Source organism: Alexandromys fortis, unplaced genomic scaffold (assembly GCF_014885135.2).
Source record: "Alexandromys fortis isolate MF-2015 unplaced genomic scaffold, M_Fortis_MF-2015_v1.1 scaffold_17, whole genome shotgun sequence".
Taxonomy (NCBI): domain Eukaryota; kingdom Metazoa; phylum Chordata; class Mammalia; order Rodentia; family Cricetidae; genus Alexandromys; species Alexandromys fortis.
Genome location: NW_026067896.1, coordinates 4959951 through 4986715, shown reverse-complemented (window position 1 = coordinate 4986715; position 26765 = coordinate 4959951). Strand labels below are relative to the sequence as shown.

Genomic DNA, 26765 nt, shown 5'->3' with positions numbered 1-26765 from the left:
TTCATACTTTAACAATTGCAGAGATCCCCCAAATACAGGTTCTGTTGTGTTTCTATGGCCAAGAGCTCAGTACAGCCTCAAACAGCAGAAGTGTATTCTCTCCCAATCTTGAAGGTTAGAAGGCCAAGGTGTCTTGTGATTGTTTTGTCCTGAGGGCAAACGGCTCTGTCCCATGCCCTTCTAGAAGCTTCTAACTATCTGTGGTAATCTTGCTGGCCCTTGCCTTAAAGAAGGAGCATTCTGACTTCTGCTTCCATCTCCTTGTACAAGCCTGTATTTCAGTTCATCTTTTCCAAGGCCTCCAGTCATGGGGGATTAGAATGTACATCATTGACATCACAGTAGCTAACCACACCTGTGGTGAGCCTACTTCTAAAGGGTTAGGACTTTAGGATAAGAGTTAGGGGACACACAAGACAAATTACTAAAACTTTTTTTTTCCTTTTATGAAGATTCTTTGTAGTCTTTCTCCCCATTTTATTGAAAATAGTTTTTGCCCTCACAGAATATATTCTGTTCAGCTGTTTCCCATCCCTCTACTCCTCCCAGTTCCTTCCCAACTCTACTCCCACGCCCATCTCATCTTTCAGATGTTTCTTTCTCATTAGAAAAAAAGAAACAGGCTTCTACAAGATAATAATAAAATACAAGGAAATAAAACATGATAAAATAAAAAAATAAAAATTATCCCACTGAAGTTGGAGAAGACAAAGCAAAAGAAGGAAGACCCCCAAGAGAAGGCACATGAGACCCTCTCATTTGCACTCTCAGGAATCCCATAAAAACACTAACTTGGTGTTGTAAAAGGCTTGTTCGTTCTCAGCTGCTCAGCCCTTAAATCACACAGAAACTATATTATTTGCAAAACTGTTTGGCCAATAGCTTAAGCATATTTCTGGCTATCTCTATGTCCTAAACTAACCCATCTCCATTAATCTGTGTATTGCCACGTGGCTGTTGCTTACCAGCAAAGTTTTAGCATGTCTGTCTCTGTCGAGAGGGTGTGTGGGGGGGGGGGGCTCCATGGCTTCTCCTGAATCTACCTTCTTTCTCCCAGCATTCAGTTTAATTTTCCCTGCTTACCTCTATTCTGCCCTGCACAAGGCCAAGACAATTTCTTTATTAACCAATGGTATCCATAGCATACAGAGGGGGAATCCCACATCGATCTGGATGCCATACTATATACACAGAGGTCCTGGTGCAGACCCATGCAGTCCTGTGCATGCTGCCTCAATCTCTATGAGTTCACATGGGCTTTGCTTTCCCCACCTCCTCTGGCTCTTACATTCTTTACATCTCTTCTTCTGGGTTCTCTAAGCTCTGAGGAGAGGGGTCTGATGGAGATAGCCCATTTAGGGCTGACTTTTCCAAGGTCTCTCACTCTGTGTGTAGAGTCTGGCTCTATGTCTCTGTATTTGTTCCACTTGCTGCAGCTTCTCTGGTGATGGCAGAACTCTCTTATTTGTCTGAGTCAGGAAAGTCCATGTGTAGGAGTGGGCAAGAGTACCCGCATGTTTAACACGGAGAGGGGCTATGTGGTCACATGCTGGCCTTGTCCTCCTGCCTGCACCTCTGAGAGGTGAGATTGCAGTGTGCCGACATGCCCAGCTTGGTGCTTTTTTATTGTTTGTTTTTTGTTTCTTTGAGACAGGGTCTCTCTTCATAGATCTGACTATCCTAGAACTCACATAGACAAGGCTGGCCTGGAGTTCATATAGATCTGCCTCCCAAGTGCTAGGACTAAAGGTGTGCACCACCACACCCTACAGCTTTGTCTGAAGGCTAACCTCTGTGTGTAGGTACTTACTTCATGAATTGTTGGTGACATTTTCCACCTCAGTTAATAAGGTTTCTCTTTCAGGGTGGGGGAGTGCTCTCTGTTTCTGTTATGTTATGAGTGTATGTATAGTTGTATGGATTGTTTAAAGAGCGATTTTCAAATATTCAATATTGTTCCAAAGAGAGGCTCTTGCTAGACTCTTAACTTTTAGCAAAGCTTCCCAGTTTCTAAAAAACTAGATGGCAGGAGCCAGGCACTCCTCTGTGCATCTGGACCACCTTCACTTCACCCATTAGGCACCTCATGCTCTAAGAACTAGACGTGTGGAGGAGGTCGATCTCACTGAGCATCAGGGTGTGGATACAGGAGCAGATGGACATTTGTGTCTGTCAGCACCATAGCAGCATCCCACGAGCTGACTGGTTTAATAACCTCTGTGCCAAGATTTGGGTGACTGCCCCCTCCATCAAGTGGGAAGAGATTTTATTAGCTATGAGCAACCCTCCTGCTATGGTTGCTGTACTTTTGGTTGTGTGTGTGTGTGTGTGTGTGTGCATGTGTGTGCTTAAGTGTGTATGTGCACATGTGTTTGAACAAGTGTGCATGTGTGTGTTAACCTATAGAAGATCAAACAACTTTCCTTTGAAAGTTGTAGGCAGATTTTTCTGTCTTTCCAGCCAGTTCTCACATAACCACAGAGACTTAATATTAATTATAAATGCTTGTCTGCTAGCTCAGGCTTGTTACTAGCTAACTCTTACATTTTAAATTAACCCATATTTCTTTTCTACCCTCTACCACGTGGTGGTACTTTCTTTCAATGAGGCATGTTCGTCTTGCTTCTCTCTGCATCTGCTTGAGACTTCCGAGACTCTGCCCTCCTTCTTCCCAGCATCCTCTGTGTCTTGCTGTCCCATTGATACCACTTGACTAGCTACCAGCCAGTCAACTCTTTTATTAAACCAACAAGAAGTTGGCTTGGCAAAGATACATCTTCACAGAGTACAAAAAGAGTATTCCAAAGCAGAAAGGCTTAATCCATTTTGAGACTTGAATTTGAGACTTCAAACTCGCTTACTGGGTGGTTTTGCTCTCAGTTTGCCTCTGATATCTGACAACCCTGAAGATCCCCCAAGCTATGACTGTCCAGAATCTTGTCATTAATGATCCCTCACCTCCCACGTGTGTTGTAGGGGCGCTGCAGCGCAATGCTCAGCTTGTGCTTCCCCAAGCGAACCTGGGTCAGTCCATGCCCTCATTGACAACTAACCTACTTCTCTTCGATTTGAGCTCCAGCTCTTACCACACATAGTAAGCTTTGATGCCATCTAGATCCACGGTTGCTACCCTTGCTGCCGTGTGGTTTCACCTTCTTTTTCTGTAACAGTCCCCTCAAATTGGAGAAGAGATGCAGAGAATTTTAGAGTCAAGCACAGTAATGAAGCACTTTGGGGAACGCTGCTCATTTTCCCTGATTTAAGAGCATCCCAGCGCAGTTTATCAGGTGAACTGGGTGTGGCCTGGGATTTCATTGCATCTTTTCTGAAGGAAGCTGTCACCCTTATGTTGCTTCTTTCTTTTCTGGATATAATCTTTGCGGGAATGCTGAAATTATCCTTTGAATTAATGAGGGGTGTGCTGTTTTGGCACGAATTCTAATTTGTCTTAATAATAAAAGCCCAGAGTCAGATATAGGGGTGAATCCTGAAAGATCAGAGAGGCTGAGCAGCCACCACTACTGAATTCTCAGACCAAAGGGGCGATCCTGTTCCTGCAAATCCTCAGACTGAATGCTCTTCTATGAAACCTAAGACTGGGTCTGTGCTCCTGTCTCTTCCCACCTTATATCCCCCTTTCTGCCCAGCCATATCTCTCCTGTCTCCACCTCCCTACTGCTGGGATTAAAGGCATGGGATCCCAAGTGCTGGGTTCAACTTTGTGTGAGCCCTGTTCCTCTTTTAGACAGATTCAATCCCGCATAGCCCAGGGTGGCCTTGAACTCACAGAGAGCCACCTGCCTATTGCCTCTCCAGAGTGCTGGGATTAAAAGTGTGTGGCACCACTGCCTGGCCTCTTAGGCTAACTAGTGGCTTGGCTCTGCGCTCTGATCTTCAAGCAAGTTTTATTTGTGGATCACAAATATCACTACAGATTGCTGTATCTGTTGCCCGCCTAGGTAAAAGAAGAAATGAAAACCCTTGCCCAAGATAAAGGAGTTAACTCCTTCAAGATGTTTATGGCCTACAAAGGCCTGTACATGGTACAAGATGAGCAGATGTACGCAGCCTTCTGCCATTGCAAGGAGATCGGCGCGATTGCTCAGGTGCACGCCGAGAACGGAGACTTGATCGCAGAGGTGAGCGTTCCCTTCCAAACTTCTGTAGTCGGGAACTTTAAAAAAAAAAATAAACAAAGAAAAGCTGTAACTTAAAGCAAGGACATTTGGCCCTAAGAATGTAGACTCAGCACATGGAAGGTCAGAAACTAAGTCGCTTGTTATCTGTATCACATGTTGCATACCTGACTTGGTTTTCTTGGTCACTGCCTTTGATTTTATCCAGTGGGTCTACATGATCGGGTGAAGAATTCTCCCTTTTCAACCAGTTACCTGTATTCAGCTTTAGAGACATGCTGGTATAAAAGTGTGAGTCGTTTTCTTCTAGATTTACCTATTTATTACTATGTTTGTATGTGTTTCTGCATGAGTTCATGTGTGCCCTGTGCATACCGATTCCTAGAGAGGTCAGAAGTTGGGTCGCCTGAAACTGGAGTTACAGCAGCTGTGAGCGGCTGGGATGTGGATGCTGGGAACTGAACTCGAGCCCTCAGGAAGCACGGCCAGTGCTCCTCACTGCTGAGCCGCCTCTCCAGACCTGTAGATCATTTCCTTGACGCCCCTTGGCTCTGGTTTGTTGTCGGGGTTTTCAGAGGCTCGGGCTGCTGGTACCGAATGCTAATATGTGGGCATCGGTGCGGTCTGGTGAAGTGAGCGGAAGGTGTTTTAAAGCCGTACACTTTGCAGAGACAGGATATTAAAGCGTGCTCTGGAGGAGTCTGGGAGATATTTACTTCTCCTGTTAGCTCCATTAGGAATGCCCGAAGGGTAGGCCACCTGCAAGATTTAAGAAGCCGTCCCTAACCCTTTATATCAGCTGATTCTTTTCTTTCCCCAGGCTTAGCTCCCATTAAAGTAAGATTGCAGCTCGGTGGCCAGGAGGCAGCGGGAAGAGTGAGAAGGGAATGTGAGGTATAGACGCAAACAGGCCAGGGTTTAAATTTGACGATGTGACTTCCTCTCTGTGTGACGCGGCCAAGTGGCTTCATTCCTCTGAAACTTGACTTGCGACCCTTTTTGTGAAAGAAAGAAATAAAATTTTGAAGAAATAATGGATCTAATATTATTAACAGGTTGAGTTGGGAGCAGAGTAGACTACGATTAGTAGAAAACTAAAACTAATTAAACAATATTTTACAATGAATCACTTGAGCAAGGGTATTGAGTGGTTTTATTTTGTTTGACTGAATTAGTATATTAAGTCTCAACCATGGATGGGGCTGGACAGTACTTCTTACAGAATGTGAGAACAAACTTCATCTTTTTCAAGGGTGGGATAGACAGAGAGACAGACAGACTGGGACAATCTCGAATGTTATTCTTCAGGGGCCAGTCCACTTAGAGACAGGGGCCCTCACTGACTGGGAACTCAGCAAGGAGGCCTGGCTGGCTGGCAGTGGGACCTGTGGCTCCATCTGTCTCTGCCTCCCAGCTTTACAGTGGCAGCCACCACCATGTCTGGCCTTTCCACGTGGTTCTGTGGACTGAACTCAGGTTCTCGTGGCTGTGCAGCGAGCACTTCACCAACTGGGCAGTCTTCTAAGCTGCTCCCTTCCCCCACCTTTTCAAATGAAAGGCCACTAATGGTAAAATGATGCAAGGGATACTATTAATATATACAATCAGCATATGTACACTCTGCCCCTACACACCTACAGCTGACAGCTCTAAAAGTCTATCAGAACTTTTAATTTCCAATAATAATAATAATAATAATAATAATAATAATAATGTCTGTCATTAGGAATTCTTCCTGCTATCATTTTACATTTTCGTTGCCTTTTAGGGAGCAAAGAAGATGCTGGCCTTGGGAATCACAGGCCCGGAGGGGCATGAGCTATGCCGTCCCGAAGCAGTGGAAGCAGAGGCCACTTTGAGGGCCATCACCATAGCCAGTGCGGTGAACTGCCCTCTGTACGTCGTGCACGTGATGAGCAAATCCGCGGCGAAGGTGGTAGCCGATGCGAGGCGAGAAGGTGATCTTCAGCGGGACCCCACCCCTCTGGCTAGCAAGCTGCAGGTCTCACAGGCCATTAACAGCCCCTGCTTTTTAAAAACATGACAGCGAATTTTAATTGACAACTAATTTCACAGCGACTTCCGCATCTCCTGACCGTCCAGCTCACCCTGCTAGCTCCCGGTGGGGCCAGGGTTCATGCTCAAAGGCTTGTTTTTGAATTGAATCGATTTGTCTGACAGCACCTTGGATGTTGGGTCAGTTGGAGCAGTAACCCCGAAAGCGTTTTAATGATTACTACTTTGAAGGTTATATTTTAACTTTAAATTGATTGTTGCCCCAATTCTCTAGTCCAGACTGAATATGGTCATGCAAAAGAAAGAAAAATCTGTCTTTGGGTCAAGAAAAAAAAAGTCATCTGTTTGCTAGTAATGTACAAAGATGGGCGAGAGCCATATTTGAGCATTTTGTTCAGTGACCTCAGGCCTCCCTGGAGCCTGCATCTCACGGCAGAAGCAGGTGACCCCGTAGCAGAAGTCATCCTGTTGATTCCCCTCCTGTGAGTGACAGCGAGTGGATCATGTGCCACACTAAAAACCGTGGAGTGGATCTGGTATGTTTGTAATAGGCACCAAAATAAGTCAAAACGACTTGCTGCAAGAAGGGTTAGAAAGGATTTTGTGAGCTGTATTCACTTTTAAAAGGCAATCCACCATCTCATGTGTTAGGAATGAGGCTAATTTCAAATGAGTTCACAAGGTCTTACTACCAACAGCCCCTGACTTCTTCCCTCCCCACGTGTGTCATGATTGCGGGTGAAATCCCCCCACCCCGTCCCTCACCAAAACAAAGCAGAAAGTAGCTGGGAAACCCAAGCTGCAGTTCCAGTTTTTGTCCACCAGATGGCGATGCTGCCAGCTCCCTGGAATTGCTTTCCTGGGTCACACCAGATAGAGTGTTAAGTTAGAGGGAAAAGTAAAATCTGCAGAAATGCCCACCATCAACATTATGACTTTGAAAGTTCAGGCTGGAAGTTGCTTTTTTGGCAATGTGTATTTGTTCTTTACGTGGACAAAATTCAGTTAGAAGCCGGTTGTAAAGATCTAGGGACCAAAGACAACTATCAGTCTTAAGTAATGGGCATCCTGATTTTATTTTAAATTAGTTTAAAAAACAGTTTACTTCTTGAATGTAGGGACTGTCTATCACTTTACATTAGTCCAAGTTTCAAAATTATATACAAAAAATGTTCAAAGAAATTTTACTTCCTTCCAGCTCCTCATCATATCCCAAAGGAATATTTTTTTTTTTGTACATTTATTTCTGGTCCAAATGCACAGTTCTCTTTAAAAAGTAAAATTATCTGTATCTTCTTGTTTTGTTCTTCTTCCTTCATAAAAAAAGAACACCAACAACAAAACAACAACAACAACAAAAACCCACACGTTAGTACTTTGCCCCTTGCTGGTTTTTCCGTTAGAAATATGTCCTTGAGGTTAGCCCTCAGAGGAGGGGTTTCCATCACTCTCAACTGCAGGTCTGGGATATGCCGCTGCGTATTTTTTGAATCAGTTTATTCAAATAATCCTCCACTGGTGGTCTGTGGAGGCTTCGGCTCTTACAAAAAAACACCGCAGTGGTCACCTATTTCAGAGACTGTTTAGTATTTGCAGAAGGCATGTGGCTTTTCTGCTGCCTCTGTAGGAAATTGCTGCAAGCTTAGTGACTTAAAACACAAACTCTTTATCCAGCCATTCTAGAGGACAGAGGCCCCCAGTGTCTGGAGAGCCCTGCCCCTTCCTTACCTTGCCCAGAAGTAGAGCCTGCTCAGGTTCCTCAGCTCATGGCTCCCACCCTCAGGCCAGCCGTGCTGGACTGAGCCAGGCCTGTCCTTGTCCTTCTTTTCTGGATGGCCTCTTGTCTTTCTCCTCCACTTTAAGGGTCTTTGTACAACATTGAGCCAACTCCATTCATTTAGAATGACCTCCCCATCTCAAGGTTCTTAATCGCGTGTATAAGATGATCCCTTTTTACTTTGTTAGGTGACATATAAACAAACTATGGATTGAGTATCTTTATGCTCTGTTATGTGCCTAACATAAAAGAGTATCTTCTAGAAGTAGGATTGCTGGTTCAGAGATTAAGTGGGCATGTAACTTTTTAGATACTGTTAGATTTGTTTCCAAAGGAGCTATAAGCAACTATAAAACATACCCTAGTACCCAGCTGTCAAAGAGACAGCAGAACTCTACCATGATTCAATGTGAGCCAGTCCACTCTGTGAGTGTAACCCCTCCTGCAGAGGGGAGGAGAGGGGAGGGGAGGGGAGGGGGGAGGGGAGGGTGTGTGATCGAGGAGGAACCGAAAGAAGAGAGACTAACAGACTCAAACTTTTCCCCATGGTTACTGCTTCAGCTAACACAAGGACAGACCCTGAAAGTGCTAATGGCTAGGAGACCATGGACCACACTGACCTTCTGTGAAGGATTCGGGTATCTTATTAGTTAGTAATGCATTACCCTCTAAAAGTGTTTCTTGTGGAAATTCACTCCATCAGGAATCAGCTGGAGTACCTGGGAGGGGGGCACTAAGGCTAAAGAAATGTTAGATTCAGAGAAATGGAGACAGAAAACACAGGATAAACCAGGAAGACAAAGGTTAATACTAAACAGCCCCGAGTTTATTTCTCAGCCAGCATATATACTAATTATAGGCAAAAGGCAGAAGAAAGAGCAGTACAGCCAGCTATCCACCTCCCTGCACTGTCCTTGGGAGGACGCTCCAGCAGGTGCATTCTCTCAATACAAGAATTCAGACAGCAGCAAGCAGCTACCAATCACTAAGGAGGGGTGCTTCCGGTTGGCATACACCAGCCCAAATCTTAATAGATAATGTGTTCTTTCTCATGGGCAAAAATTGCTCTTTCCCACGGGCTTAATCAAAACTTTCTCACAGCCCTCAGGATATTTGGAGCAAGCAGAGCAGGCAAACTTGAACTGAAATCACTTCTTTAAGTCAGTAATGACGCCAGATGGAAACTGAGTCATACAGTGGCTACCACAGTTTCTGAACACCAGAGAACAATAGAGACCCTGTTCTTTGTAACCTTATTTAAATAAGAAATTCTTTCTTCTTATGAATTTATTATATGAAAATATATACCTACATCTTTCTTCCTGAGCCCTGGCACTAACGTGGGTGCAGAGCCTGGGCGCCCATCCCAGACCCTAGGAATCTAATGTGCACCCCTAGCTGAAACTTCAGGCAGTTCATACCCCATGAGAGTCAGGGTCCAGGCACAAAGATTGTCCGATCATTGATTACCTCTGCTATCACTTAGGGATACAAAGATGTTAAATTTGACTTTATTCCTCAAATCCATATGCAGAAGAGACAGGTTGTGGTCATAGCTGCTAACATTTCTCCCCTTCTGTCCTCTCCCTTGACCCCCACGCTCCCAATTTACTCAGGAGATCCTGTCTTTTTCTCCTTCCTACTTAGATCCTTGTATGTCCCTCTTAGGTTAGGGTCCTCTTTGTTGTCTAGGTTCTCTGGGGTTGTGGACTGTAGGCTGATTTTAGTTTGCTTTATGTCGAAAAGCCACTTATGAATGAGTACATATTATATTTGTCTTTCTGGGTCTGGGTTACCTCACTCAGTGTGGCTTCTTTCCCCCTAGTTCCATCCATTTGCCTGCAAATTTCAAGATGGCATTATTTTTTAGTAGTACTCCATTGTGTAAATGTACCACTTTTTTTTTTTTTATCCATTCTTCAGTTGAGGTGCATCTAGGTTGTTTCTAGGTTCTGGCTATGACAAACAGTGCTGCTATGAACATAGTTGAGCACATGTCTTTGTGCAAACCATGTTTTATAATTAATTGATTGGACATTTACAAAAATTAGCTGAATGGGGGATTTTTGTAATTATGTTTGAAAATTGTGTTGATGACATTATCATTATCTTAGCGTTTTGGCATTATTGGAAGGACAGAAATGCTGAGAATGGATTTGCTAAGGCATTCACTGGAAAGTTGCCTAGCTTGAATTTCTCTCAGCCATTCTTTGGGGCTAGTGATTTTGGCCATATCTACTTTTAGTTTTAAGTAGCCACCTTCAATTCTAGCCGGTAAGGACGAAGTAGCGATTTGCAATTTGGAATATTAGTTGTCTTCCAACCATGAAAGATGACTAACTTAGCTCATGTGAGTTTTGTTAGCAATAATTGTCCCTTCTAATGGCATAAGTTTTTGCACCTGGCTAGTGCTTTTAGTGAAGCTCCAGAAATGTCCTTGCCAGCCCCTTCTCTTCTGCTAGGACGAGGAAGGAACTCAGGGGCTGTCTTAACCACCTCTTATTATCTTGGGCGGACAGTGTTCTTCACAGCATTCATTTCCTTCCCACAATCCTGTCCCTGCCCTGCTTTGTCTGCTGGCCAAGCCCCTGCAGATACATTCAGATACAGTGTAGAGTGTGACTCTAGTTCTCCCTGGCGAAACAGTCAGCGTGAAGAGAAACTTACCCACTCGGGGAAGCGGGAGCTGGAGCGACCCACATCTACTCAGGGAGAAGCCATTTCGAGCAAGGTCAAGCGCGTTTCCTTCGCGCCAGTGAGGCTCCAGAGCTCGCCTAATTTTAGTCGGCTGCGCATTTAGACCATTGTTGGCTTCTAAAAAGTTTCTGGTTTTCCTGGAATTTTTCCAGCTAGCTCTTTTCAGATAGGTTTAGTAAAGAAACACAGGCCTCTTCACCACGCCCGAGCAGTTCCAGCTTCTCCTGCCTCTTTCCGTTAGACGTTGCAGCTCCTTCTTCAAGGAGGCATGGGGGGGAGGGGGGAGTAATCTTCCTTCCCTGCCCGCCTCCTTGCCTTCCTGCCTACTTTCCTCAGTTTCTCTTTCTCCTGCTTCCTCTCTCTGTGGCTGCTGCTGTCTTTTTGGCCCTGGTGCAGACGGAATGTGGCCTTGTTGGCGGCAGTGTGGTCTTGTTGGATGAGGCTGGATGACACAGACCTTTAATGCAGACCTTGAGGCTGGAGGGCACACTTTTCATCTGGGCCACACCTTCTGCTGGAAGTGTATCACCGTGGATGCAGCTTTGAGGTCTTTTTCTCAAGCTCCATTCAGTGTGGCAGTCAGTCAACTTCCTGTTGCCTGAATCAAAATGTAGCGCTCTCAGCTCCAGCACCACATCCTGCCTGCCTGCTGTCCCCCACTCCCACCCCCTTGATGGACTGAACCTCTGAACTGTAAGCGAGCCACCCTCAATGAAATGCTTTCTCTGTTAGAGTTGTTGGGGTCATGGTGTCTCTTCACAGCAATAAAAACCCAAACTAAGGCAGTCACAAGCTACATCTTCTGGAAAACGACAGTGTAATTCCGTTCCAGCATTGATATCAATACAGTACAATTGTTTCCTTTTCCTCTCTAACTAGTTTTACTATCTGGAATATTCTCTTTTTTTTTTTTTTGCCATCATTGAGATACAGAAATTTCATTAAGCCCACATTAGGTCATAAGTGTTCAGTAATTCCCCTTCATGTTTTTTAGGGCATTTTTTTTAATCTAAAGGCTGATTTTTGATTCTGAAATTTTTCTTCTGTTATTTCTTCCATACTTATTTTCTCTGTTTACTTATTTACTTTCCCCAGAATTAACCCCAGAAGCATCTTCTGAGAAGTAAAGGGCAGCCCAGTGGGAGATTGCAACGCCATGACAGAGAGAGTCTTTTCAGTTGGGGTTTTGTGTCAAAGGACAGAAAAAGACTACAGAGAATATCTGTGGCCAGGGAAGGCACAACCTACCAGGAAAGTTGCTAGGGGGGAAACTGAGGAAGGAGGGGTCTTTCAGTCCCGAGAGTCGCTGGAGACGTCTGCTTGCAAACACGGTCAGACACAGACGATGGAATCACGCGCTGTTCACGGCCACCTGCAAGGCAAAGGACACCGGGGAAGGGAAGCTGGACAATTGTTTGAGAACATCTACAGATAGCTTGTGATTGACTGAAAATATTTAAAAAGACATGCTCCTTCGCCAGGGGATGGAAACGATGCTTTTCTTAGTAACAAGGTGTATATGGTCTCAGATCAGAGGAGGAAGGCTTTAATTCTGGTCATTCCACTGTCCATCTTTGGCAAGTCAATAAGTTTCAATGAGCATCAGCTTCTTCATTTATCAAACCAGCATGAGGTGTTGCTGTGAGGCCAAGTGAGGGCACGCGCTGGGGTTTTGAAAGTCACACAGACCACACCTATGCTAGAGATTCCCCTAGCCTAGTTTTTAGCTCAAATCTACCAGAACGGGTGATTAGGTTAGATTTTTTAATTTGATTTTCCAGTTTGGGGACTACCAACTCATTGGTTTCCTCTTCCTTTATACTTCTTTCGTGAGTTTTGGTCTTCTCAAGCTTGTGGAAGGAAGCGACAAGCCATTAGGAGTTTTTATTTTTAATTTCTCTCTGTTCATAAATATGTACTAAGGCTTAAGATGAAAATACACCCCTAATGAAGAGTTTGTGTACGCTAAAAAAAAGTAGCCTGTCACTCTTGAAAGGCGTTTAGCCCTTCTGAGGAAATTACCTGTCATCCACTTGCAGAGCAGCCCGGCGGACGCCCGACAGATACTGACATTTAATTTTTCCCGAGAGCTATTAAGATGGGAGACGTTAGGGAGCCGCACTCCCAAATCATCTCGATGTGCCGAGTGATTGAACAGAGCATGTGACAAGGACCTTTCCTTGATGATGAAGCACCACGGAAAATCCTGAGTTGGCACCTCATGAAGAGACTGCAAATCAAGCCAGGGTCTTGTCGTCCAAGCCATGGGGAGAAGTGCTCTTGGAACAGTGAGCTCTCTTTGGAGCTGCAAATAGAGAGTATACCTGTCTTGGTCTCTCTCCGTGGAGATCATACCTCCTAGCTCACCACCCATGACTGCCATTTCTCCCACTTGCCACTGAGAGATGCTAAAGTTGCTTCTCTTGTCTGAAAGCCGGGCAGTGAGGACCTGGAGTGGGGTGGGGTTGTGCGTATCACAGAAGTCAAGTTTATCCATGGGGTTTGGCTTCACGGGGGACCATGGTGTGGAAGCTGGGCTTCAGCAAGCCTGGTTCTTCTATGTCTCTGCTTCCTAGGCTAACTGGAGGAAGGGAGTCGTTTGGAGGACGGATGGGTCTGTAAGATAACGGGGTGCCGCATTGCCATTTAGAAGACTCGGCAGCTGGTGTCCAGCCACCGTGTGCTCCCTAAGGAAGTCCGTTAATCTTAGTTATATATCTGGATGGTAACTAAAATGTGGATTCCGATTAGCCAGAGTGGGCTCATTTGGCATGCTAGCGTCTCCTCGCCACACACTTTTTTTTTTTGATTGCTTGCATGTGATGAGGTTGATGCCAGTGAATCTATTATTCTGACAAATGCTAATCAGATAAGGAACCTGATTTTAAATTCAAATTCATTGTGCACTATTAAGTTTTCTAACATTGTGTGCTATGGATAGCCTCATTTGCATGATTTTTTAAGTGTGCATTTCGGGCTACAGTTCTATTATCTGAGTGTTCTTTTATTGTACACGAGTCTTCTGAGAAAGTTCCTTTTGAGGGTATGGAAAGGTCACCAATTGGTCTGCAGCAGAGAAACACCATGGTTGGAATCCGTATGGCTATATTAATGGTAGCCTGCTGTCTGGCTACAAGGCATAGAAGTTGAGACCACTGATTCAAAATTCCTGGGTTCAAATCCTACTTCCTCCACCCCACCTCTGTACAGTGTATATAAAGTAGCTGCAGAGAAATTATGTGATCTTGTAGCTTTATCTTTAATTGAGATAGTGAGAGTATTTGCCCATAGGGTCTTCAGATTGCACTAAGAAGCCACGTGTTGCCTCCAGCATCCTCTGGGTTATGCTTTAGCAACAGTGGAGCCTAAATAGGAGTGGCTCGCAGCTGGAGGTTTGTTTCCTCTTCCCACTCACGCGCGTGTCCATCGCGGGTGGGCTCTGGCTCCGATAGATAACCTGTTCTGTCTGTGGCACCCACTCGGCTCCCAGCATTATGACAGAAGAGGAAAAGGAGGGAGCAGAATCCAAGACCATTTTCATAGCCCAGGCTTGGAGGCAGAACATGGCATTTTTATCCATCCGATTGACCAAAACAAAGCAAGCAGCCAGCCTGATGTCAGTGACTAGGAGAATTAGCACAGTGGATGCTCAATAATTATTACTCTTTAACTAGTAAGCCCTGGTCACGAAACGGTTAAGCTATAGTATCATCCCTGACTGGGACAGAGAAGGCAATCTCTGCGTTTGTCAGATGGCTTTCTTTAAAGTGCGTTAAAACGGCTGAGTCCTACCTTTGGGCATTCCAGGGAAGGTGGTCTACGGAGAGCCAATTGCGGCTGGACTCGGCACGGACGGCACACACTATTGGAGTAAAGAATGGCACCACGCAGCCCACCACGTCATGGGTCCTCCGCTGAGACCTGATCCTTCAACTCCTGGCTTTCTCGTGAACCTGTTGGCGAAGTAATAATTTTTCAGATGAAAAGTATTTGGGTGAAAGATAATCCTTTGTAAGTCTCATCTTTGGGTTGGGGAGAGCTGACCCTATAACCACAGCTTCCACGGACCCTTCTGGTCTTCTGCTGTTTGACCCATGGTATCTGGGGAGCTGAAAACACCGGACTTACAATATGTTAGGCTGATACAATCAAGGGACTAGGTTGTTGTACAGACAATAGCCCTTCCTAGTCATTCTGAACATCCTAGCATGCCCCATTCACGTGTCCCCAGATTTAAGTTAATGGGGAGATTTACACACCAAAATTAATTAATTAATTAGCTAATTAATTAATTAAAGCAGTTGCCCTTCTCTAATTCCTTCCTCCTTCACACGTCTGTATTCCAAACAAACAAACAAACAAAAACCCTACTTACACTGCTCTTAGTGACCCTGTGGTTAGCTTTGTCAGGTCCAGGCAACAATCAGTTTCTAGCTCACAGTCACTGGGCTCCTAACTGTGGGTGCAGAGTCCAGCATGTACTCTCTTGTCTCATTCCTTCCTCGAGCTAGTCGTCTTCCTCCAGCTAGCCTGGGAAATTGAAAAACAGTAAAAGACAGGCTTGCTGAGGATTCTGCATCGTAATCCTTAGGAGTGTGTTCTTGAAAAGTGCTTCCGATGAGAGGGGAGACAGGTACCTGGAAGTCCTACTCATGGCCCCTCCCACTGCAAGACTTCCCGCTCGGAGGTCAGAGGTTAAGAAACACCAGAGAGTCGCCTCCTGTCTGCTCGCCTCCTCATCATTCTCTTCCTCTCTTTTTCCGTTCTCTGCAGTGGTGATCTGACCACAACAGGGAGTGATAACTGCACTTTCAACACCTGCCAGAAAGCTCTGGGGAAAGACGACTTCACAAAGATCCCCAATGGGGTGAACGGTGTAGAGGACCGGATGTCCGTGATATGGGAAAAGGGCGTGGTGAGTTTCCCAGGAATGAGCCTGGTTCACCAAAGAGGCACAGACCTTCATAGAAGCAAGCACTCTGTCTCTCTGTCTCTGTCTCTGTCTCTCAACTGGGAATCACACTGTCGCTATCAGCTTCATCCCTTCCCACTTCCAGGACATTATCAGCAAACAGTTGATCTCTCCTCCTAGTTCAGCTCAGAAGATGGTTACATCATTTGCCATTGGTGGATACATTGGGCACCAATTTACACTGGGTCCAGCTAGGGTTGTTCTTTATGTGTTATTAATGTCAATATTTGAACTGATGATGAAGATTATGTGAAGAATATTAAATTTGTTGTCTGAAGTTATACAGATAATGAAATCTATGAACAAAATGATTTTTAAAACTAATAATAAATGAAGAATTAATAATTTTTTCCCAAGGATGGAGCAGATCACACAGACAGACGTCTTGTGTTAAGCTGTCTATCCATGTGATGTGTGGAGTTATAAAGATCTATAGGATCTTGGTAGACCCAAGGCTCCCAGTATCATACTTTTCAAAGACTCACAGATGATACATTAATCATATTTCACACTTGAGAATTCTCTTCGTTGGGTTTCTCCTACATCTACTACCACTTCTATTTTTCATTGACCTTGTTAGGATTTCAACTCCAGTGATGAACACCGTGACCAAAAGCAAGTTGTGGAGGAAAAGGGTCTATTTGCCCGACACTTCCACGTCATACACATTCTATCACTGCAGGAGGCTGGCAGGGCAGGAACCTGGAGGCAGCAGCTGATGCAGATGCCATGGAGGGGTGCTGCTTACCGGTGTGCTCATGATGGCTTTTTTAAAAAATAAAACCTGGGACCAGCAGCCCAGAATGGGACTACCCACAATGGATTAGGGCCTTCCCATCAATCCCTAATTAAGAAAATGCCCTACATCCAGATCTAATGAATAAATTTTCTTATTTGAGGTTCCCTCCTTCCACATGACTCTAGCTTCTGTCAAGTTGACATAACACTAGTCAACACACTCATCATTCATCGAATCCATCTTCGTTCCTGCATACATGGGTACCATCTGATTGAAGGCTCAAATCTTGTCTGGACCATCCTAATAGTCTCAAGCTTGGTTTCCTTATTCTCAGTGACCAGTTGTTCCTGTCTGTTCTGTCCTGGAGTTGCTCCTCAGAAGTGAAGCTCTGCTCATGTGACTTGCTTCTCAAAAACACTTGCGTGTTGTCCATGACTGAATTGCAGTGTGTACGCCATCAATTTAGTATAAGGGTCTTCAGAACACCTCTCTAGTTGTAACTGCTGTTGCTCTTCCTCCATGACCTTTCCTTTCTCCACTGGGACCTCTAGCATCCCTGATGATGCCCCTCTCTTTCTCCTGGCTTAAATAGTCTAGATTATAATCCAACTTGCCTCCATAGACTTGTGTTATTACAGTAAATATCCTTAGAATGGCAGATTTTCATAATCCATTTTAGTTCCCATTACATATATATGTGTGTGTGTGTATATATATATATATCTTTAAACATGATCTTTAAAATAATTGAATGTTTCCCAATAACATGCATAAAACTGTATAGTTTTCTGAAACAACGAGATAATTTGCCTCTGGAACTATTAGAAATAATTAACTAAATCTTAAGGAAAGTCTTATCATATACATATATAAGCCCTATAAGGGTTCTATATTAAAACTTCTTAAAAATAGACTTTCCAAGATTTCTGGTTACATAAATTTAAACTGAACAAAATTGTACCTCTTATACTTATCTTTTATCTTCCAAAGGCTTAGCCACCTAATTCAAAGGCATTGTAGCCTATCTTCTTTTGACTATTTAGTATTTTGCCTAATATTTACGTGATCATCTCACAGATCTCAGGTCTGCAATAAGTAAGGCAGACCATAAATATCGTAGGTGGTAGTAGAAGGTTTCAAAGGGGAAGGAAAACGCCACGGTCCTTTAGCCATCGTGTGGTGTCATCTTGGGTGATGGGGGTAGATGGCAAGGAAGTGGTCGGTTTGCCTTTTAATGGGATAGGACTTTTGAAAAGACACCTTCAGGCTTCTGTAGGCCACCGTCTTCATCACTGATGCTGCAGACGGTTTGCAGTGAGCCTGCAGAGATGTAGCTCCTTGATGTAGGATGTGGGTTACAGTTCTATATGGATAAACAGGTATGGCTTTCTGTTAGGGTTCATAGATGTAATCCTTCCCCTTGTATCCCCAGAGGAGGCTTGAGTGTTCAGTCATCACAGCAAATGCCTCTTTTCTTACTGGTTTACAGCACAGTGGTAAAATGGATGAAAACAGGTTTGTGGCCGTTACCAGCACAAACGCAGCCAAAATCTTTAATCTTTATCCAAAAAAAGGAAGGATAGCTGTCGGTTCCGACGCTGACATTGTGATCTGGGACCCAGAAGCCACAAGGTAAGTCTGAGATCTGGCATTGCCTGGTTTTACCCTTGAAGAGAAGCACCAGCTTGGGCCCTTACCAGCCTTTGCTTATTAGCTGATTTATCCTGCCATGCCCAGGGATTCTGTGCGCAAGATAAAGGTTTGGATGTGCAAACGTTTCTTTGTTTTTCTTGGCATAGAGGATGCAGAAGCTGTGTAGAACTTGCTGGGAATGGATATGTATAGAAAACCAATATGAATTTGCCATCCCAGTGCCTGGCAAATGCCCGAGTTCACACGGAGGGACGGGTGCAGAGCCCTGAAGAAAATAATAGGCTTAATTTGAAAAGAGCTGAATTGGAAACTCAAAATAATTACAGCCTTTTAAAAGCTTTTAGATAGAAAGATTCCAGCACAAAAGACATCACTTTTAGTTAGCCAGACTTTCCAGAGGAGTTCAGACCCAGCCTGTCCTTCCCAGTAAGCTTAAGCCCTTTGTCCTCAATTTTCCACAATTCCCTGTTAATATTGGGTCTGACCAACTCCGCCAATTCAAAGGAGCATTTGATGGAAGTTGAATTTCTGCTAAATTCTCCTTGGGGATGTTGTCCCAGCAGCTCTTGCTTGCTCATTTGTGCTTGTGGTAAACATTGGTAAGGAAGGACATGCCACACATTTCGACATTTTGTGTGCTTGTGTGCGTCGTGGGAATGTGGTGAGCCTTCCGTCTTCACTCTATGGCACCTATACAAGGTCTAGTGTGTTTGTTTTTATCGTCGTTAGCAAAAGCGCCTACTTTCTGGTAAGTGATGGTGTCACAAAGAGACAGTTTCAACAGAAGTGCCCTTGGGCCACCTTCTGGGAAAAAGATGGCCATGTGGAATTTGGAACATGAAGGAAGCTACTATGGCTGAGAGCCTAGAAACAAACCAACCCCAGATGGTCTTTTTGTGGTTGGCACTACCCTCAGGATACTCATGGTTCCTACCTAGGGACCAGTTCTGGGATTGGCAGGCCGTGGTCACAGCAGGTAGCCTTTGGCCAACACTCCGGCACACTGTAAAATGCATGTACGGCAATGAAAGCTGTGTGAGAGAGAACCTGAGCTCAGGAAATGTCCTGAGGTAGCAGCCAGTCTCAATCCAGGGCTTTTGTTGCCATGCTAACAGATTTACACTCAGATAATCAGTACCTGGTAAAGCTAAATGCAGATGGTTTCCTACTGGTCTGGGAGTGGGAGGACATTGTTTGTCTTTTTGGATGCGGGATGACCTAGGCTGGCTGCAGCTTGGAGAACTCCTGATTCTTTAAGTTCCTCTCTGCAGGGGCTGCCACTGCCCGGCAATTTGGTTAACTTAGAACACTGCTCCATGGCTGGAAACAGGTAGGTCTTTTGAAGTATCTTGTGGCTTGCAAGTATCACAAGGTTTAATTAAAAAGCCCCCAAATTCTCAAAATTCCACTCTTCTAGAAGGAATGTGTGGAAAAGTGGTGACGTTTGAAGCATCCTGTTTGTGTCGTCATGGTGAAAATTAGTCACTGTTTGTGCGGGTCAGTGGGGCCAAACATATCCTGACGTTGTTTCCCGGGTAAAGCGGAGCAGAATATGTCTATGGCAAGAAAGACCGTGTTTGTGAACCGTGTGTGAGGTTTGACCTGCCGCCTGGGAGCCCATGGCTGTCACTTCTAAACCTGGGTATTTTCTGAAAGCCGAGCACTTTGTATTACATTTCACTTTTCATGTTCTATCTTTTTTTAAACCCAATGTAGGGGGCGGTTTAATTCTGTTCTGTGTTTTTCTGTATCGAAGTGGAAAGAAAATAAAGATACTCTATTGAGCTGTGAATCTCTCCAGTCCAGTTCCTAACCCTGTGGAGAGCACTGGAAGGCCACTTCTGTGGTCCTTCTTTTCTTCTTCGTCTTCTCCTCCTTCTTCTTTGGTGGTGAGTGGGGGGTGGGGGGGTCGAGACAGGATTTCTCTGTGAGCCCTGGCTGTCCTGGAACTCACTCTGTAGACCAGACAGGCCTCAAACTCACAGAGATCCACCTGCCTTTGCCTCCCAAGTGCAGGGATTAAAACGTGCACTGTCCTCTATGGTTCTTCTTAAAAAAAAAAAAAAATACTTTTTTTTTGTAAGCCATTCCACTTTTTTATTGAAAATAGGTTTCCCCCATATTATATATTCTGATTATTATTTCCTCCCTCCCAGTTCCTCCCAGATCTCCCCATTCTCCACTCACCCAAATCCATACCCTTTCTTTCTTCACTCTCTCATTAGAATATAAACAGGCATCAAAAAAAATTATAAAAATTAGATAAAATAAAAACAAACAAACTAGAATAGGACGAAGGAAACAAACTGCAAGAAGAAAAAGAGGTCTTCCCACCCCAAAATAGCACAAGGGACACATAGATGCAGAGACACGTGCACACACACATAAATCCCACAGGAACACATCACTGGGACCCATATACATGTGCAAAAGACTTGTGAGGGGAAAACAGGAAGGAAGGGAGGAAGAAAGGAAGAGAGGGAGGGAGGGAGGGAGACAGGGAGGGAGGGAGGGCGGGAGAGAGGGAAGGAGGGGAAGAGAAAAAGAAAGAAGATGCTTAGACAATCATTATGAGACAGGAACCCCTAAAAATGTCGTTGAGTTTGTTTTGAGTTGCTGCAGCTCTTTTTGAAACCTCTGCCTGTGTCTCCATCTGGACTCAAGTTGAGAGTCCTTGGCTGCCTGAGTTCTGTGGATCACACCGGCTCAGGTACAAAGCTTCATCTTCCTCAGACAACTGGACAAAGAGAAATGACCGGAATGCAAGGTGGTGAATAATTCACTCCCTTTATTTGCCACATTTTGCCACTCGGAGGGTATTTATAGGCTGTGATTATGTCCCCTGAGTCATGCCTCAGGCTATACAAATTTAGATCCCTTTCTCCCAAGCTCCAGTTACTAATCTCTAGAACATCGCTTTGGTCCTCCCATCCTAGTCACTTGCGTGGTGCAGTGATCCAGATGTGTGGGTATTTTTTTTAAATCGTCTATATATTACTTACTTAACTTCCCTCTGTTCAGTCTAAAAATAACTAATTTAAGGTCAAACTCAAGGCCCCTGTACGTCTTAGACATTTATTCATCATCAGTCAGATAGTTATTCAGTTATTCCTCTCTTTTGTCTGTTTCTGACCAGTTTTTGTATAACAACTGCTCTTTATATAATAACTAAAGAAAGTTAAATAGTTAAAATCACTTTTGGTGAATGAATATATATGGATTGAGCCTTTAATGTTGGATGATACATCTTTATTAGTATAGCTCATATGCTTTAGCATTGCCAAGAACTCCTATGCTCTCAACCCAGGTCTGCTCATCACGAATACCCCAGTCCAGAAATTATGAAAACCAGTGCAGGCCCGTGTGACTGGTACTAGGTTGAGCTCCACCAAGGGACACTTGAAGTCTCTGCAGTGCTCAGTAACAGAGAACTTGTTGGGCTTGCTGAAGGTCTTGGCACCATCCCTGGTACCATGTACACAGCATAAAAATAGGAAATTAGGTCATTGTATATATCTTCTCCTCTTTTGCAAAACAATGTAACTAATAATTATTATGTCTATCATATTACCATGAAGCAACATATGTATACATATTTTGTAAGCTAAACTAACCCTTTTACAGTGCTAATTTGATGTCAGAAGCCCCAGGTTCAAGTCCCAGCCATGCATAAATCAGATGTGATGTCACAAACCTGTAACTCCAGAACTTTGGAGGTAGAGACATGAGAATCAGAAATTCAAGGTCATCTTGGGATGTATATATATCGAGAGAGGAGAGAGAGAGAGGGAGAGAGAGAGAGAGAGAGTGTTTAAAAACAGCCTGCTAAGATAAGATCTCACTCCTTTTCTAGCTTGGCTGGTGCTGTACTTTGCCCATTATTTTCTCTTTTAGTTATGTTCAACTAATTTGCCTGTGTTGGCCAAGCAGCCAGGTAAACAAAGGAATTCTGTTGTGCTGACCCCCACACCCTCTTAGGAACACAGATCTTCTCATTTTCCCTGCTTTTGTTGTCCGATTGAAGGTAGAACAGTACGGTCCAGCTAATGAATGGGCCAGATCCTCTTTGGAACTTTTACTCGGTATTTTAAATTCTGTAAGATTTTTCTCTAATATACCGCAATAATACTTTTTTTTTTTTTTACTGATGTCAGTTTATTAGAACTTCATGTAGTAAAATATGGTGCCGTGCTCAGTATATCTTGGTTATTTGTTTTACTGATTTCTCCTTTTTTCTGTGTTGGGGTTTGAACGCAGGGCCTTGAATATACTAAACAAGTATTCTCCCACTGGCCTTAAACCCCAGCCCTGCTAGATTTCTGCTTTGAGACAAGATCTTGCTAAATTAGTCAGGCAGTCTTTAAATTTGCTATGTAACCCCTCTGACCTCAAATTTGAGATCTCCTGCCTCAGCCTCCTCAGGAGCTAGCTAGGGTCAGGGTGTGCACCAACATACTTTTTATACCTTAAACTCAAAGTTATTTTGCTATTTGCAGCCATGCTTGTTTCCACGTAACCAGTTGATATAGCACATCTTTATGGTTCTTGCCTTTGCAGGTTTTTTTTTTTTGCTTGCTTCTCTGGATTCCTAGATGGATACTTTTTCTAAAATGTCACCAATTAGAAACAACCTTCCGCAATAATATTTTGCACTAACATGAAATTTGTAGCATGTGGAGAAAAGAGAGATGGGGTTGTTGAGGTAGAGGCTTCAAGGGATGAGTGATTGGATGAAGATTTAAACAACGTGAGGAGGAGTGTTTTCCATAGTTCACGTTTAAAGGGAGGAGCCACGCTGTGTATCTGGGTCGGTCACAACACCGGCTTTCTCTATTCTCGGCCTGCTTAGTGTAAGGAAGGTATTCGGTTGGGCTCTTTGTTCCAACCGGAACATATGCAGATGACCTCATCTGGGACATCTAATGTGCCACCGTATTTTTAGCCTCTCCATGCAGATCCTTAGAGATGGAGAACGCTCACCACGGTCACCTCCTACAGCTCCCCACCCTGCACACTGAACCCTGGTGCATCCGGCACACCTGTGTCCAGTGCTGCACCGTCGTCCTCCACCGCTTTTTGCACCTCTGTTATACTCTTGAGGCATTGGTACATTTTTAAAAAGGAATAAGGGGGGTCACAAGGGTGGTGGAGAGGGCCCCTTGAGCCCCCCAACTCCTCTCTGCTATCATTGCCTGACAGAATAGCATGACCGCAGAGTTAATGGACTGATGTTGATGTGTTACCATTAGTTAGAGCCTATTCTTCATTCAGGTTGGCTTAGCTATTACCCAGCATTCATTTCTGCTCCAGGAAATCCCCCATATGTAAAATCGCCATATTGCATTGAGTCCATGTGCGTCCTGAGACTGGCCTGAGGTGTGACACTTTTTCTCTTTGTTTTAAACGGCTCTGTCATTTTTGAGGAATGATACTCTAGTATTTTGGAGAGCGTCTCCCTACAGCTCAACACAGAGTAGATTCGCATTGAACGCTGATGAGCTAAGCGGAAGGCAGCCGCCTCCCACACTGAATGGGCGCTAGTGGGACTAGGCAGTGGCTCGAGGGACACTGGGAAGGCTGCTTTCAGCAACAGCTGCGGCCTGGACGAAGTCAGGGACAGCATCCCTTGTGTGTGCTTTGAACTTATTGGACAGGATCTCAAGTGGCTAAAGAATGAAGGGCTGCAGACACATGTCAGCAGAAATAAGACTTTCTAAGTGTGGAAGGTGCCCCGTTTTTCTCCTTTCATTCTCTTGAAGCAACCCTTTGACTCTAAGTTGAGAGCGGTTTGTTTAGCAGGAGTTGACGGGCTTGAAGAGAACTGTTTCTGTATGCTCACAAATTCACTCTGAGCTGTTTCTCCTCGGAAGCCAGGCACTGAGAGTCGAGGCTGTACAGGGCTAGGTCCTTCTTTGGGGAAAACTCAGTCCAGGGAGAAGGAGATACAAAATGATGTATCCTCAGTCTCAGAAAGGCTGACTTAGGATATCGTACGAGAGGCGAGAGTAAGACATCGCAGACGTCAGAACATAGAGATCCTGCGTGAGAGAAGACTGAGGCGTGGCATCCAACGAGAGAAGAGTGGGTGAGGCCTCCGTCCCTGAGAGCCAAGACTGAAGCAGAGGCAAAGCAAACTTAGGCACCCGGGGAGGAGGCCAGAGTGAAGCCATTAAGGTTGAGGACTGTAGAAGAGAGACAGCAATCCAGGCTGCATAGACAGGGAAGGCCAGGCCCTCACAGGCTGCCTCCAGGTTTGATTTGTTTACCACAGACCGCGGTGATTTTTTCACAAAGTTAGCCTTGTGGAAAAGCATTATTTAATCAAGGGAAGAAGTGGATTTATAATATTCTGTCTTGCAAGAAAGCATTCCCCTTTATCCTGTGCGTGTCATTTTAATGTTCACTGTAATGCAATGTTACGTACGCTTGCTGCTCATATCGTTAGACACCAGGTGTTTTCCTACGCAGTTCCTCAAATGGGGTCTTAGCAAAAAAGATCGCCGGCTTTGGTTAGTTGATGCAGAGGACAGAGATGTGTAGTGAACCCTGCATCCTGAAGGGGGCGCCCACAGCCCACGCTGGGCCACCCGAGCTGCTGATTTCATAAGCACAAGGTGGTCTCCTGAGGGAGGGCGCCTTTGCTAATGATTCGGCGGCTTCTGGGTACCTAGATGTTTTCGCTTGTTTTTGATTTATGTTGCTTGTTAACGGCATGTTGAAATAAGTGTGCTTGTCACATAAATTTGCTTTATTAAAGCCACCAAAGGAGAACAGTAGAAAGAAAAGCAGGGCATCCTTACTTTTCTCTTTCCTCTCCTGTTTTGTAAATCCACAAAGAAGCTGCGTGCCTCCAGCATGAGGCGTCTGACGTGCAGTGATGGACAGTGAGGGAGGACTGGACAGGGCGTGTGAGGGCAAGGGCTGGATATCCCCATGAGAGATTACCTTAGACATGCCTAGCCTGTTAAAAAAAAAAAAAAAAGTCCCTGCAAAATCAGCTGCAGGACCTCTTCCGTGCCATTGCACAATGAAAACAACAGCAACAACAAAAAAAAATAGTGCAAAGAGAGTGTCAACCTTTTATTTTGGAAATTAAGAGTTCCCTGCATTCAGCTTGACGGCTCATTGAGCCAATGTCTATCGCTTGTGACAGACTTGTGTCTGAACGCCTCAGTACTCCAGTTAAAGCTGTAAATCTAAGGACATAGCCTCATCTTGTTGTTTGACCTATTTCTGTAGAATACTCTGGTCCTTAGATTGTGAGGAAGAAGTCGGGAGTATGATTTTTAGGTGGTATCGAGACAGAATCTTATGGTGTCGTATGGTCAAGACAGAGAGCAGCTAACGTGGCCAACCTGTTAAAAATCTGGCTAGAGAGAGGGCGTGTGAGCTTCTCGCAGGCCTGCAGGAGCAGCAGTAACTCATGTTCTGGCAATTTAAGGCTATCCTCGGAGCTCCCGTTCCTCGGTATTCATTAAAGAGCACTTAGTTACTATGGTAACTGTCCCTTTTCAGTATTTATGAGCTACCGGGTCTCTCACAGCGTCTCAAGCACACAACCACACAGCTGACGACTTTGTGCACTGAAACATTTGATGAGGACTTCTAGCTGCCCTTCATTCTGCAGAGAAGGCATGTCTGCGTTTCCCGTTATTTTGGGTTTATTTTTTTTTTTTTTTAAACTCGGTTACTGCAAGCTCTGACCCCAGATCCGTGGCTCTTGAAGGCGTTGTCCTGCCCTCCCGCTTACTCCTCCTCCCTCTCTCATGGTGAAGAAGGATGAATGCACTTAACTTTGCGTGCAGTGAAGAGCCATGACCCAAGGGTCGTGAATGTGCCCCAGGTTCCATGGGTGGACCTTGTATGAAACTGAGCGGGAAAGGAAGGGCGCTCACCCGCAGAGAGTAGGGACTTTGAGGGGAAGTGAAGCAGTGGATAGCAAATAGCAACAAGAATCAAGCAGTGATGTAGGTGTATGGAAACAGCGTCATCAGGGGTCGCTTCAAAGACACTACCAGGAATCTTGCTTGAAGTGGCTCATTGCATGTCATCTAAGTTCAGAACTGAAATCCTTCTCTTTCTGCCACACACTCACATACACACACACACATATGCAGATACATACACACAGGGAGACATACACTTACACACAGAGACATACATACACATACACAAGGAAACATACATACACATAGACATATATACACATACACACAGAGGACAGACATACACACATGAACATGCATACAGACATATACACACATGCACACACATACACACATACCCACAGATGTACACACACACACACACACACATATGCAGCAGCCAGCAGTCTGTGCTTCTATTTTGAAAAGCTGGTCAGCGTACAGATCTGCTTTCCACGCCTGTTGCTGACAGAATGTGTGAGGAGCTCCTCCCCCAGCTCACGTTGTCCCAGTACACGTGGTAAAAGAAGGGGAGTGGGCACACAGGGCTTGTGACGGTGCCTGAGTAGACGTGAGGGTGGTGTGCCTCTCAACCACTCGCTGTGGGCCTACGTGTGTTTGTGCGAATCTGCAGGGGCATCCTCCACACAGTTATTACAGATGTATACAGTACCTGGGACAATCTCTTGGCAGATGATAATTTATAGTGAAGTATGTTGAGGTATGAGTGTTTTTTTGTTTTTTAAATTATTAATCCACACAAAATCCAGCCCACAATCCAGGCAATTGGGGAAGTAATAACCTGATGGGAGAGAAAAAAAAAAACCTTTCTAGTAAAAGCTTTTCTTTA

General features: G+C 44.6%; 1 protein-coding gene and 1 long non-coding RNA gene across 2 annotated transcripts in view; both read left to right on the top strand.

Moving 5' to 3' along the window:
- Dpys (dihydropyrimidinase) overlaps nt 1–26765 on the top strand; it is a 63736-nt gene that overhangs the window by 13782 nt on the left and 23189 nt on the right. Inside the window, exons 3-7 of the mRNA XM_050161097.1 lie at nt 3960–4139; nt 5905–6094; nt 14434–14590; nt 15400–15541; nt 17827–17969. Coding sequence (XP_050017054.1) covers nt 3960–4139; nt 5905–6094; nt 14434–14590; nt 15400–15541; nt 17827–17969 — 812 coding nt within the window. The remainder of the gene's footprint in view (nt 1–3959; nt 4140–5904; nt 6095–14433; nt 14591–15399; nt 15542–17826; nt 17970–26765) is intronic.
- On the top strand, nt 17977–19774 carry LOC126513013 (uncharacterized). The gene is made up of 2 exons (XR_007595228.1): nt 17977–19320; nt 19408–19774. It is a non-coding gene; the product is annotated as an uncharacterized lncRNA (long non-coding RNA).